This window comes from Callithrix jacchus, chromosome 10 (assembly GCF_049354715.1).
Source record: "Callithrix jacchus isolate 240 chromosome 10, calJac240_pri, whole genome shotgun sequence".
In the NCBI taxonomy this organism is placed as follows: Eukaryota; Metazoa; Chordata; class Mammalia; order Primates; family Cebidae; genus Callithrix; species Callithrix jacchus.
This window is the reverse complement of record NC_133511.1, coordinates 78,399,434-78,414,080: the sequence shown is the minus strand read 5'-3', so window position 1 is coordinate 78,414,080 and position 14,647 is coordinate 78,399,434. Positions and strand designations below refer to the sequence as shown.

At 46.8% G+C, this 14,647-nt stretch overlaps 1 protein-coding gene across 1 annotated transcript in view; it reads right to left on the bottom strand.

Annotated features, from left to right (window-relative positions):
- PARVA (parvin alpha) overlaps nt 1-14,647 on the bottom strand; it is a 155,038-nt gene that overhangs the window by 13,668 nt on the left and 126,723 nt on the right. Inside the window, exons 6-10 of the mRNA XM_002755060.7 lie at nt 13,126-13,241; nt 8,263-8,321; nt 5,468-5,487; nt 3,659-3,720; nt 2,961-3,029 (exon numbers count right to left, since the gene is read on the bottom strand). Coding sequence (XP_002755106.4) covers nt 2,961-3,029; nt 3,659-3,720; nt 5,468-5,487; nt 8,263-8,321; nt 13,126-13,241 — 326 coding nt within the window. The remainder of the gene's footprint in view (nt 1-2,960; nt 3,030-3,658; nt 3,721-5,467; nt 5,488-8,262; nt 8,322-13,125; nt 13,242-14,647) is intronic.

Below are 14,647 nucleotides of genomic sequence, written 5' to 3'. Positions count from 1 at the left end.
GGGAAAGCATCTAAGTCGAGGGCTCAGGAAGAGCAAGACTGACTAGAGTGGGGCAGAGGGAGGAGGGGGAGGTGATGTCCACAGTGAATGGCATGAGGCTCCTGGGGTGATCTGTGCTTTCCGAACAGAGAAAGGCCAAGTGTCACACAGGCCTAGGCACTCTTCTTTCTCCCATCTCTCTTCAGTATTACAGCAGCAGAGGGCAGCTGTTATGAATGTGGGCTCTGAGGTCCAGCCTCCCCAGTGCAAATTCCAGCTCTCTCACCTACCAGCTGTGTGCCTTGGGCAAGTTATGTCACTTCTCTGTAATCACATCTCTCATCTGTGAAACCGGGATGGTAATAGTATAGTATCTACATCACAGAGTTATCATGAGGACCAAGCCAGTTAATACATGGACAGGGCCTGTAAACTGCTTAGTGTGCAGTATTGAACAAATATTAACTATTGCTATTACTGTGTGGGAAAACAACAAAGCAATCGGGACACGACTTACTGGCTCTTGCTGGCAGATGTAGAACTATGTGCTGAGGGCCCTGGCAAGAGGCTTGGAGCCCGGTCCCTTCCTAGGTAGAAGAGGCCAGATGGGTTGCGAAACCAGGCCTAAGGGACAGGAGAGTCCTCGGCTAATTGCGGAGGCTGCCGGTCTTCTGCTCAGGGCTGAGGGTGAGGTAGGCATATACTGAGCGCTCAGGGCAGGCTTGTGGAGGCCGTGGAGGCCGGGACGATGGACCTTGGGAAGAGTAGGGGGTCTATGCAAAGACACAGAGGCCAGATGTACATCAGACATTCTAGAACCCTTTCAAAGGAGCTGGGCCACCAAATGTTTGTGAGTGTAAACAGCAGCTAGGGTTCATAGAAGGCCAAATTTCTTGGAATCATCTTAGGAGCCCAGAGGCTGCTCAGAGAGCTTTCCTGGTAGCCAGCTGGCCAGGCTGTGGCTCAGCCTTCATTAAGGGCAGAAGACCCTGAGCTTGGGCTTGCCTTAAAGGCAGCTTCTGGCTGAGTGCAGTGGTTCATGCCTGCAATCGCAGCATTTTGGGAGGCTGAGGCGGGCGGATTGCTTGAACTCAGGAGTTCAAGACCAGCCTGGGCAACATGGTGAAACCCTGTCTTTACTAAAAATACAAAAAAATTAGCTGGGTGTGATGGTGCATGCCTGTAGTCCCAGCTGCTTAGGAGGCTGGGCGGGGGGTGGGAGGATCACCTGAACCTGGGAAGTCAAGGATGTAGTGAGCCGTGATCGTGCCACTGCACTCCAGCCTGGATGACGGCAGTGAGACCCTGTCTCAAAAACAAAAGGGTAGCTCCTCCCAGCTTCCATCCATCAGACCTGCAGCTCAGGTGGAAAGGGCCTGAGCTTGACTCACCCTAGGTGGACATGGGAGAGCAGACCCCAGAGTCTGTCAAAATCAAGGCCCTTATGGTGGGAGCTGAGCAACTAGGCTTCATTCCAGCAATGGTGAGAAGGAGTTAGGAGTAAAAATATCCAATCTGTGGTTAGGGTTGGGGTCACTCACAGCTCTGAGTGCCAGGCTTAGACTGCTCCCCACCTCCCCTGGCTGGTTCTGCTGACTTGGTAGGAATAGCAGATCAAACTGCAGGGACCCAAAGAGCTTGGCAGTCACCCCTGTCATAGCACTCCCTGCCCTGAGTCCATTGCAGCTCACTCAAGGAAGCATCACTTTTCTAGAACGTTCTTTATTTCCTACAAGAGTGTATGAAGCTGATTTCACAGTCTAGACAAACTCAGGTGGAGCTCAACGACAGACTGGCATTTGCCTTTAAAATAAAAGGAGGTATCCAGCTGATTAAGAGAGAAGCACAAGGCAGAAGTTCACCAAGAAAGAAAGGGGGTGGAGAAGAAGGATTCATCAGTCTCAAAGTATCTCCCCAGTAAAGATTAGTTAAGTATAAAGGGAGGAAAAATAACTTTATAGTAGGGAAATCTGGTGAACACCACCCTAACCAAATAATCCAAGTTATCACTAGCAATGGGGATAATGGACAGAGTGCCTCCTCCTGTGATGCCCTGGGAAGAACACAGCCTTACTTGGGGAGTGCTCTTAATGAAAATGCATGACCTGAATCTAGTATGCGAGGGAAAGACAGTCTATAAACCAACTGGCCTGAACGCTTCAAAAGGTGTCAATGCCATGACAAGAAAGGCCAAGGAGTTGTTCTGTATTAAAGAGAGAGTAAAGAGATGTGACAAGTAAATGCAGCATGTGAGCACACTGGGAGAACTGGCAAAATCTGGACAGAGTGGTTTTTCCAACTATATGATGTTGCCATTTTAGTAGGTTAAAAGTAGGAGGCCAGGTGCAGTGGCTCACGCCTGGAATCTCAGCCTTGGGAGGCCGAGGCGGGTGAATCACCTGAGGTCAGAAGTTTGAGACTAGCCTGACTAGCATGGTGAAACCCTGTCTCTATTAAATATAAAAAATTAGCCAGGCGTGGTGGTGCATGCCTGTAATCCCAGCTACTGGGGAGGCTGAGGCAGGAGAATCAAATCGCTTGAGTGAAACTCTGTCTCAAAACAACAAGAAAACAGTTGAATGTCAGCAATTTCATATGATTCAATCTAAACAGATTAATGTATTGAATTATGTTAAAACTGCCTACCTTTGATAACTATATTGTGGCTAGCTGAAAATATGCTTGTTCTTGAGAGATGTATGCTCAAGCATTTAGGGGTGCAGAGGAAGAGACAGGTGTGGCCGAATATTAACAGCTGGTGCATCCAGGTGAAGAGTATGAGTATTTATTCTTGCAATTTTTCACAATAAAACCTTGGAAAAAATTCACAGCAATGCAGTTCAACCCTCGGAGTGGAACAGATTCCCATGCCCTCATCCCCATGGGCTGGAAAAGCCCTCCTGGCCATGTGTGGTGGGCCACTTAGAACAGTGGCTGCAGGGGAGGGCCTGCCTCCACCTGTGCTAGGGGCTGTCACTCACCTGGGTTTCCAGTTCTGTGACCTCCAGGTTCAGTTTATTCAGGTGCTTATTCACAAAAGTGATGAGTGTCTAAAAGAGAAGCAGAGCAGGCCTTGAGCTGGGGACTCGCACTAGTGCAGGCGTCCTGTGGCTACCCCATGACTCCCATGAGGGTGAGGGTCAGGGTGAAAGCACAGGATCAGGCCTAGCCAAGAGCCCCGGGCCCAGGAGCTCTCTCTGCAAAAGTCTTTGAGTGTACAGGGAGGGCCACAGGCTTTAGACCTTGCAGTCCCACACAACTCAGGACTGTGGAAGGAACAAGGAGGCCTCAAGAGGCAGAATAGGAGGAGTGTCTGAGCTGGTGTCGGGGCAAAGTGAGGGGCTGAGATAAAATGATTCCACTGGGTTTCTCCCTCCTGTCCCTTCTTTTGTGCAGGTCCTTGGCCAGGGAGACAGGGAATTCTGTGAGGAGCAGGGAAGGCTGGGATTGCTGGGGTTAGCCTGGTGGAAAGACAGGGTGCTTATGCTGATGGAGAGGAAAGGGCCTGTGAGACATCCAGTGAGGATCAGACAAGGATGGCATGGGGGAAAGCCCTGTGTGTGCAGAGATTAGGTGATGCCCAGTTCCGACAGGAAGCTCGCAAGCTGCAGGGATGGGTTTTCCCAATGCTCTGCTGCATCTCGCTTCCCTCTCTCCGTCCCAGGCTCCCCCTTCCCACCTTTTTCACCACATTCAGCTTGTCTGGGGCGTGGTCGAACAAGGTGTCAAAGGCATCACGTTCTGAAAAAGAAGCAAACACAGTGTGGAGCACCAGAGCTGATCCCTGGCAGAGAAGCCCACCTGCGGTCCCAGGGCCAGGCGCCTCTCAAGGTTAACAGGGTCAACTATCCATGGGAAGCCTCTGGGGTATAGACTGTGCTGGGAACTCTGAAATATGATTTGGGGCTAAAGTCCGGGTGATTCTCACCCTGGGAGCCTGTGTCTGTGTCCATGCGCGTGTACATTATTGGGATGGGGCAGGCTCAGGGCTCTCTTAGACAGTGTGACCCGGGATTAGTCATTTCCCTTCACTCTATTCCATTATATCCTGATTTAGCCATGGTTCAGGTGTTTCTGAACCTTTGTAGAGGGAGGATGTTATCCAACTACTAAATCATTTCACCCCCTAATTTTCAAAACAGGAGACCCAAGACAAACAAGCTGACAGAGGGCATAGACAAGAGGGCTGGGAGCCAGGGATGCGATATGCGCTCTTCCTCTTAAGTGATCTAGGCCACTTCTACCCTTTGTGCCTTAGTTTCCTCTTCTATAAAATGTTGTCTTAAAAATAAACCTCCCTCAGGTTTTTCATGAGGATGAACAGTGAAAACAAGCATGCACATGTTCTGTAAAGTCTGACATGTTCTCCTGAAGGGAATATGTTTTGGCATGATTGAAATATTTCAAAATATTACCCACAGTAAATAGCAGGATCACAGAAAATAGCAAAGCCGTGCTCCCTGCAGGGATGCTCCTTGCTGCAGCCTCCATGTTCTCAGAACCAAGAGTTGACACAGTGGAAGGGATCTGACTCAGGAAAAGAGAAGGGTCTCCGAGCTGAGCTTGGGGCTGGGAGGCTGGGAGACCCTGAGGCCTGCGTTTTCCAACTCTGGCACCAATGGGTAAATCTAAGCCTACCAGGAAGGGAACAGTGATTTCTAAGCATTCATGGACTTCATAAACAAGCCCAGTCCTGAGAATTGGAAGACACAGGAGCTGCAATGAGGGAAGAAGGAGAAGACCGCCTCTAGAAGGGCTGGACAGAGTGGGGAGAGGGGACAGTCCTTGTGTTCATACATGTGTTCCTTTATTTCCATGACGGCATTAGAGCAAAACTGCCCTGAAAATGCCCAGGACCCATCCAGAAGCCTTGGGCAAGCTAATGAACCTTTCTGGGCTCCAGGTCTCTCATCTCTAAAATGAGGATACTTACAGTTGATATTTCAGTGGGAAGTTCTGAGCATTAGATGACTGAATATCTAGAAATATTTTAGCATACTTCCTAGGATATAAAAAATGCTCAAAACTTTTTTTTTCCTGAATACACTTTCGGTTCTCTTTAAGATTATTATATTGGTTTATCCATCTGCACACCTATAACCCACTAAGCTCTTGCAAGTAGTGTACTGGAATGAATACTAAACTGGAGTTAAGTGCTGGATAAACCAAGAGCATAATCTCCTCCCTCACCCTTGGGCAATGGGGTCTCGGGTGTAATTGTGGCTTGCTGTCAGACGCATGAACGTCAGAGCTACAGAAGTGCCTCATAAATGGCAAGGTCAGCAGCCTGATAACTTTCAAGACAACTGTGCAGGTGTAGGTAGTCTTCTTCCCGCCAGTAAGCTGTCCCTCCCAACCCAATTTGCCATGTCACCAGGCTGGTGCAGACATACATCCTGGTGACAAGCTTAGAGCTCGTTCTTCCCAGATGCTGCAGAATGAAGCCCCAGTGCAGCCACCAGTGCCAGAGGTTTCTTATGCCACTTACCATGCCTCCCGGAAAGAGCCCTGGAGGAAAAAGAGAAAGAAAATAGTGTGACTTTTCTGCTGTCCCTTACAAGAGGCCAGTCCTCTGAAAGGCTACTCCATCACTGCTGGAAGCCCACCCCATGCTGCCTGCCACCCACTTGCCTTGGCTGAGGAGCTCAAAAAGCCTTCGTCCATTGGCACTGTATTCTGCACAGCCTCTCATTACCAAGACTTTACCATATTACCACCCATTCCCCCCTCCCCCATGTTACACAGATAAAGGGGTATAGTGCAAAGCCTGGCATAGTGATGTCTAAAGGATTACTTGTTACCTTAGATTTCCAACCAGAAAATCTTAGGATTCTTATGGGTGAACTCAAACAATCCCTCACTGTGGAATTTTACTGCCCCGGTTGCTGTGGGCAGGTCAGCTTTGTCTCTCTCCTGTCCATCCTGTAATGCCCACCAAGATGAACCTGCCATTGACCCAGGGTAGGTTTTCTTAAAGAGTGCAGGAACTGGAACCACACTCATGTCAGAGAAGCACTTAAGTCTCAAGAGCACAAGCTTTAAAGATTGCACTGAGTGATTTTTTTGCTGTTTGACTGATATGGTTTGACTATGTCCCCACCCAAATCTCAATTTGAATCGTGTCTCCCAGAATTCCCACATGCTGTGGGAGGGACCCAGGGGGATGTCATTGAATCACGGGGGCTGGTCTTTCCCGTGCTATTCTTGTGATAGTGAATAATTCTCAAGAGATCTGATGGGTTTATCAGGGTTTCCTCTTTTGCTTCTTCCTCATTTTCTCTTGCTACCATGTGAGAAGAGCCTTTTGCCTCTTGCCATGATTCTGAGGCCTCCCCAGCCATGTGGAACAGCTAAGTCCAATTAAACCTTTTTTCATTCCCAGTTTTGGGTATGTCTTTATCAGCAGTGTGAAAACTAATACAGTGACCTTGAGCAAGCTAATGAACCTTTCTGGGCACCAGGTCTCTCATCTCTAAAATGAAGATAATTATGGCAAATACTTCAATTGCTGTTGTGAGCATGAAATGATTTAGTATCTAGAAATATTTTAGCATAATTTCTGGTATGTAGTAAATGCTGAAGACTTTTTTACCAAATACATTTTTGGTTCTCATTATGATTATCATATTGGTTTATTCATCCGCACACCTATCAATCACCCACTAAGTGAGCACTCGCAAGTACTGCCCTGGAAACAATAATGAACTTGGAGTTAAGTGCTAATAAACCAAGGGCACAGTCTCTTCCTCACCCTTGGGCTGTGGGGTTTTAGTGGGTATAATTATGGCTTCATGTGTTTATTATGAACATCAGTAGATAGAAAAGTGTTCCATAAACTACTGTGTTGTCATTATTAGGATGTTGCACCCATGTTTATGTCTTTGTGGCAGAGAGTGGGGCCATAGAAAGCATAACGTGCATCTGAGAGACTGTTTGATAATCTGAAACTTCACACTCTCCGATTCAGGAGTTTCTCCCAGGCCACGCTCCTCTCTGCTCTGTTGTCTTCTTTCCCAGAGGTGAAATAGGGGGCACAGACAAGCCCAGCATGGGGGAGGGGTGGTAGGCAGTAGGACAGTGAGGAATTCTGCTCCTTTCCCAGCAGGTCTGGCCCTTCCCATCCCTCACAGAACCAAGGCCAAGGTGTGCCCTATATATCAGCTGACCCTTCAGCTACCAAGACTGGCCTCTGTGATGATACGGAAGCTGCTTGATGGGGTCTCCATAGGCCATAAACAGAGCATCTTGGGAAGGGCCACTCTACATCTCTGGCCCCTACTCTTGGCCTGAAATGCCCACACCCCTTAGTCCTTGTTAAGCCATGTGCACAATGTGGTCTAGATGGGCAGTGCCCCGGACTTCTGTCAGCGTGGCTGGGGAGGGAGAGGGAGGGAACCTCCAAGAGACTGCTTGGGCTTGGAAGGTGCAGGTCAGCTGTGCTGGAGAAAAGCTGGAACAGCAGTTACAGAGGGCAAGGGAAGGAAGGTATAGCTGTGACCACAATAAATCCTCCCTACCTCTCTGGGTGGGGAAACTGAGGTTAGAGAGGTTAAGGGACTCACCTGTTAAGTGGCAGAGCCTGGATTTGGATTCAAGTTGGGTTGGCTTAGCAGTCCCTGCTCTTTGCACTATGCTGTTCTTGTTCAAGGGGGACTCAGAGAAAAGTCTGGGGAGCAGGGAATGCTGAAGGCTAACTGCCTGGCTTTGCGTGGGCCAGGGCTAAGTTCTGCTCGTGATCACAAACCCACCCCAGGCTATCCATCTTTTTTCTGCTTGAGGACAAAACTCCTGTTCCTCATGGCAAACTTTTGATAGGTTCTGATATCCCAATTTCTAAAAATAAATGGAAAAAAATACCAAACTAAAAGACAACTCTAAGGTAGGGAGGCTTTCTGGGTCATGGCACATGACCGAATAGATTCAGAAAAGGAGGAAAAACATCCTTTTGAAGGTTAACAATTTAAATTCAACCCAGCGTTTATGGCATGACAATTTCATGCTGGGTTGGCTTTTTTTGGGCACACTTTTTCCTGGAGTGGCACAAAATTAGAATTTTTCAATCACTGCTAATTCCCTCTCCCCACTTCCCCACCGAAGTTTGTACCTTAAGCATCGAGAGGCATGTTTTGAATGCATGTAAAAGGCTAAACTATAATCATTGGCTGAAGTCTAATCCCTCCTGCAATCCCAATAAATGAAAACTAAATATCAGCAAATGGATGAATTTCGGAGAAACATCTGTGTTCCATTACAGAATCGCTGGCAACAATGGTGTTGACATACTCTGTGTTACCAGTTATTTCCTCTTGGATTTGCCGAGACTGGAGGATTCCTTCTCGTTTCTGAAATGGGGGGGCAGGGGAAGGGGTTGGGAGGAGAAGAGAAAACTATGCTTTAGAAAAATACAGAAACACTGATGAGCATTCCTGATACCGGGAAGTTACTGGTGTTTAAGAAATGCACCCGAGATAAGATAATGCTGGAAGTGAGAGGAGGTCCTGCTTTTCTGGGTTTGGACTGAACCATTAGGACGCAAGTGCAATTAGTGTTTAGTCCAAACAAGTAGGCTGTTTCTTGGATGGTGAATCTTTCCTTTCTTTATTGGAAGACATTCTGCTGGAAGCAAACTGTTTGCCTCCTGGAGTAATCCACAATAAACCAAATGGAAATGAAGGCCAGGGTGTGTCTGCCCTCCAGCTGGGGCCACAGAGGGAAGCTGAGAAACACATTTAACTGGGGGGCTGGGTGGAAGAACTGAGACCAACTCAGGGAATTCAGACAAGAGGCAGAGGTTTTTTGTTTTTTGTTTTTAATTGATAAATATAGGAGCTTTTAAATAAGTAGTACAGTCCTCACTCAGGTAACTAGCTTATTCTCTAAGAAAAGGTTAAGCATGTTGGAAACCCACCCATCCAGCATCCATCCATTCATCTATCCGTTATCTGTCCTCCCTTCTCCCATCAACTCATCCTCTTTCTTATTCCATTAATCAGTACCCTCTATGAATAAGGCCCTGTGCTGGAGTTAGAACAAATACTATGGAGTATATGATATGGTTTCTGCCCTTGAGGAGCTTAGAGTGAAACGGGAGAGATGAAGCAGACACCTGAGAATGCTTTCCCCAAACAGTTCTGGTTTTTGCCTGATGTCCCACCATATTAGTCAGATTCCCATTCATCTCAAAAGTGTCATGGATAATAGATTATGTGGTTACCCTCTCCAGAAAGTGCTGAACACAGGCCAGGAGCAAGCACTTTTAGCTAGAATGGTCAGGGAAAACTTCCAAGGAGAGGGGGCCCTGGAGCTGAACTTCAAAGACAGATAGGGTTTGGCTGGGCACTGAGAAGGGGTCACTTCAGTGGGAGGAATGGCCCCAGCCAGGAGGCAGAACGCACAAATGTGTTCCAGAGGTTGTCCGGGGGAGGGCGGCTGCCATCAGTCAGTGGTCAGCTCTGAATGCATTTGGAGGGTTTACACTGCATTGTGTGGGCATGGGAGCTGATGAAAGAGGTAATGTTAGGGTTCAGGAAGACTTTCTGATGGGTGTGAGGAGGGAGATTCATCCTACTAGGTCCCTCCACAGCCAGCACCAGACAGCTGGAGGATGGTACGGACATAGCAAACGACTGACAAAGCAAACGCATCTTCCCCAAGATTGAGATGAGTGTAGAGAAAGAAGGAGCCTCCGAACATGGGTGGCTCACCTGAGCCCTGCCTTCTTGAGCCTCCTGCCCAAAGTTCCAGAAACAGCCACAGAAACCAGCATCCTTGTGAAATGCTTTTACAGAAGAAAGGAAGAGCTGGATAAGGCCAAGAGTCTATCTGGCTTAGATTAAGAATGGACTTAGCAAAACAAAAAAGGTAAAAGAAAAAAAAATTATCATTTAGAGGGGACCAGGTAATATAAATCTTGAACTGGTCCTCTTTAAATGATAAAGGGGACCAGTTCAAGATAAATCAGAACTTCTTTCCACGTGCAGTTTCGACACAGGCAATGTTTTCATGTGGAGCTAATGGAGTCTGTGTCCTTGTCCTGCATGGCCATTCACAGACTAAAACCTCAACTCCAACTTCATGCAAAATTAAATGCTTCTGCAAAGAATGGAAAAGAAATCTGGGGTAAGTAACCCCTCACACAGCATCCTGATTCATCTCCACCCATTATTTGTTCCCTAAAGAGTTCTCCCTGTGGTTCAGTCAGTGACTCACCACCAATTCCTAGTCCTGCTTCTGTGCCTGTTCAACCTGATAAAGCAAAAACACCCCATAAAACCTGACGTGCATTAATGCCATTTTATGGAACTCGTCCTCTTTTCTCCCACATGCTAGCAAAACAGCCTACAGGAGAAATTAAACCAACAACAGCCTTCTGATGGCCTATAATTGAGCTCAAAATAAGGCAGGAGACACAGGCTTGCAATGACCACTGTTTCAAAATAGAAGCCCCCTCTCTCCTGCTCACATGTGCAGTCATCATTATTGCTTTCTGTCTGTAGTAATTCCAGCAGGCAGATTTTTTTATTTCTATTAAAGGCCTGTTTATTCTAGCAGATAAGAAGAGTCCTAAGATGTTCAACAAATGTATGCACCAAGAACTGGAATGGATTGTCACAGAACAGAAGATAAAGAAGGGCAGTTTAAATAAAAGTCGTTACCTCCTCTGGTGATAAAAGAGCTATTATAAATGAATATAATGACAGTATGTTTACTTATGAAAATAATTTTTAAAAATTTCAATGTTAGGGATATGTGGTCACTTTTAAAGTACTCTTTCATGAACCGTTACAGAAACTATGATTTAAAAAACAAATAGATTATATTTTCCAGAGGTTCACAGCAAAATTGATAGGAAGGTACAGGCATTTCCAGAGATTTCCTATGTATTCCCTGCCTCGACACATACATGGCCTCACCTTCTTTCAACATCCTACATCAAAATGATACATTTTTAATGGCTGATGAACTTATAATTGATATTGTCACTATCACCCTAAGTCTGTAGTTCACAAAGGGGTTCACTCTTGGTGCTGTTCATTCTATGGGTTTCAATAAATGTACAGTGACATGTACCTAAAAATCCTCTGTGCTCCCACCTATTCATCCCTGCCTCCCGAATTGTAGTCTTTAAATACATAAAGAATTGAATTTACACATTATTGATTGATAAAAATAGCACAATAGAGATGACCTGAACTCACTAGGAAGATGCTTGAACCAGGGTACTCTGAGTTGGCCACATATCCACAGCAGACATAAAATGCTTAGTGCCATGTTTGATACAGGTGAGGAGCTCAATGAGGACAATTAGGGCCTTTCGGTCAGTAGCATTCATTATCTGAGCTACACACATTCCCATTTTCTTTCACTCACTGATTCATTCATTCATTCATTCATTCATTTGATGGAGTTTCGCTCTTGTTGCCCAGGCTGGAATGCAATGGCACGATCTTGATTCATCACAACTTCCACCTCCCGGGTTCAAGTGATTCTCCTGCCTTAGGTAGCTGGGATTACTGGCATGCGCCACCATGCCTGGCTAATTTTGTATTTTTAGTAGATATGGGGTTTCACCATGTTGGTCAGGTTGGTCTTGAACTCCTGATCTTAGATGATCTGCCTGCCTCGGCTTCCCAAAATACTGGGATTACAGGCATGAGCCACTGTGCCCTGCCTACATGTTCCCATTTTCTATGAGCTCCTGACAGCCCTCTCTGCTTCTTATTTGTAGTTCTGTCTCCTCGGCAGGCAGAGCCAAGGTGTCATATTTCTGTTTTACTTTCTTGATGCCTAGTACAGTTATGTACCCAGAGATGTGGAAGAAATTGTGTTTCATTGGGGGACAATTTATCAGTTGATTAGGAGGACCTTGTCCTCCTCTCCTCCTGTTAACAGCTGATCCCTGAAAGTTCAACTCAAAGTCCTTTTGTCTTGGAAACTGGCCTGGTCTGATCAGGCACAGTCTACCAGCCCTCAAGGCTTTTTCTCACCAAGTCATGGCAGAGCGGCTGTTATTCCCTATTCCCAGAGCCTGTATTGCCAAGGAGCTGCCTAGATGGAGAGTTCCTCTTGCTGTATGTTTATTTGCAAAAGAACAGAAACAAGCAAACAAAAGGATGACCTTTGGCTAAATGGGTATAAAGTTGGAAAATAAAATTGAATTTGAGTATTTAATGGGGTCAGGAGCAGAGTGAGATAGTCATGGGGAAAGATCACACCCTCACTGTGGAAATTACACAGCCATATGTGAATGGAAATTCCATCCAACAATCTGGAAAAGATCCCAGCTGTGCTTCTGTGGGTGGGTGAAAAGTGGCAGTGCCTTCAATACAAACATAGCCAGTTGGGGTCTCTCTCAAATGCATGCACATGTATAAACATGTACACACACACTCCCTTATATGCACAGATATCTTTTCCCCATACCTAAGTATCATTTGTTTAATGAAAATATTACGGTTTTCCATGGTTTGCAGGGCACCTGAACACTCCTGTATACAAACACACACACACTTCTTTCCTCCTGACCCCAGGACACACAGCTCACATACATACCACACACCCTCAACTACACATTACACAGAAAACTCATAAAACACATAAACCATAGGCACATACCCCACACAAGGCTATCTATACACAAGCACATGCTCTTTCATCTTGTGGACACTTACCAGGAAGCCAATATGCATCAGAAAGCTCACTCAGTGCCTCCCAATATCCTGCACACCCAGCTCACTCAGCATTCATTCAGCCCTCTTTTTTTTTTTGAGACGGAGTTTCGCTCTTGTTACCCAGGCTGGAGTGCAATGGTGCGATCTCGGCTCACCGCAACCTCCGCCTCCTGGGTTCAGGCAATTCTCCTGCCTCAGCCTCCTGAGTAGCTGGGATTACAGGCACACGCCACCGTGCCCAGCTAATTTTTTGTAATTTTTAGTAGAGACGGGGTTTCACCATGTTGACCAGGATGGTCTCCATCTGCCGACCTCGTGATCCACCCGCCTTGGCCTCCCAAAGTGCTGGGATTACAGGCTTGAGCCACCGCGCCCGGCCATCATTCAGCCTTCCTTCTAATGATCTAGTAGATATGCCTTGGCTCCATAGGAACTCTTTAAAGACACAGATGCTTTTTAGTGTTATCTGTCTTACCTGGACCACAACCACTTGGATGGAAACATGGTCTGGGAGTCGAATGGGTGCCCGGAAATACTGAGACAGAGCCACGAGCAGGTGTAAGATGGCCACCAGGCTCTTGGCATGAACAGCTGAAATGAAAGAAGAGGGAAAATTATAGCATCTTCCAGGTTCTAGGCAACATAAGCAGATGTTCAAAGTATAGGAGTACCTCACAGATAGAGTTTGGATATTTGTCCTTGCCCAAATCTCATGCTGAAATGTAATCCCCAGTGTTGAAGGTGGGGCCTGCTGAGAGGTATTTGGATCGCAGGATGGATCCCTCATGAGTGGCTTAGTGCCATCCCCTTGGTGACAAGCACACTTGTGCTCTGAGTTCACAAGAGATCTGCTATACTGAAAAGTATATAGCATCTCCCGAGGCTTACTCTCCCTCTTGCTGCTGCTTTCACCATGTGAAGTGCTTGTTCTGGCTTTGCCTTCTGCCTTGAGTAAAAGGTCCCTGAGGCCTCCCTAGAAGCCACACAGATGCCAACCAGTTAAACCTCTTATTTATACATTACCCAGCTTCAGGCATTTCTTAACTGCAATACATGAACGGCCTAATACATCAACCCAATGTCCCTTTATACCATGCCTGAGGGTCAGGGGACACGTGTGGTCATCACAGGCCTCACTCTGGGCCCCCGCAAATCTCTCCTTTCTTGAGGCAGGGTCTTGCTTCGTTGCTCAGGCCGGAGTGCAGTGGCACAATCCTAGCTCACTGCAGCCTCAAAATCCTAGGCTTGAGCAATCCTCCCGCCTCGGCCTTTGTGGAGTAGCTGGGACTACAGGCATGTGCCACCATGCCCAGTCCTCTCAGTTCTTTGCCAGGTCCCATGGAGCTCCTTCTTGGGTCATATTATTGCCAGGTTTCCAATGTGGCACCTCTCTAATCCCAGGTTCCCATCAGGACACTGACAACTGCTGAGTTCTAAGATCAGATCTGCTCTCCCCAAGTCCCATGTCCCTGCCCGCTCCACTCTAATCACCATGAGTCTGTCTGCTCTGCACTCTGTCTCCCTTCCCACTTAACCATGAACTCTAGATTATCACTACTACTTTCTCAAGAATGTACACAAAGCAGACCCTTAATAAATGGATGCTGAGTCGGAAACATTAGGTCCCTTCCTTGGTTCAGGGCTTTCAGATCCCTGGAAGAAGGCATGAGAGAGACATTTGAAGGGCTGTGTTACTCGCTGGAGTGTCACTATGGTCACTGTAGGCAATGCTCTTTAAGAAGCAGTTGTATGGGATGTTATTGAGCCAGGGGACTGCCATAGTTGCTGAGTCATGTGCTGAAAGTTAAGCCATTTATACCAGAGAAGGCTGGGTCACAATAGGTGGTAGTTTTCTTGCTAGATGAGGAGAAACAGACTGACTCAGTGAGGTACACAGAGGGTCAGGCAGACTGGAACCTGAATTCTAACTTTATAATCTACCATTTATTTACTGGCTACATGGCCCTTGGTAGGGTAGGCCACTAAAGGCCCCTGAG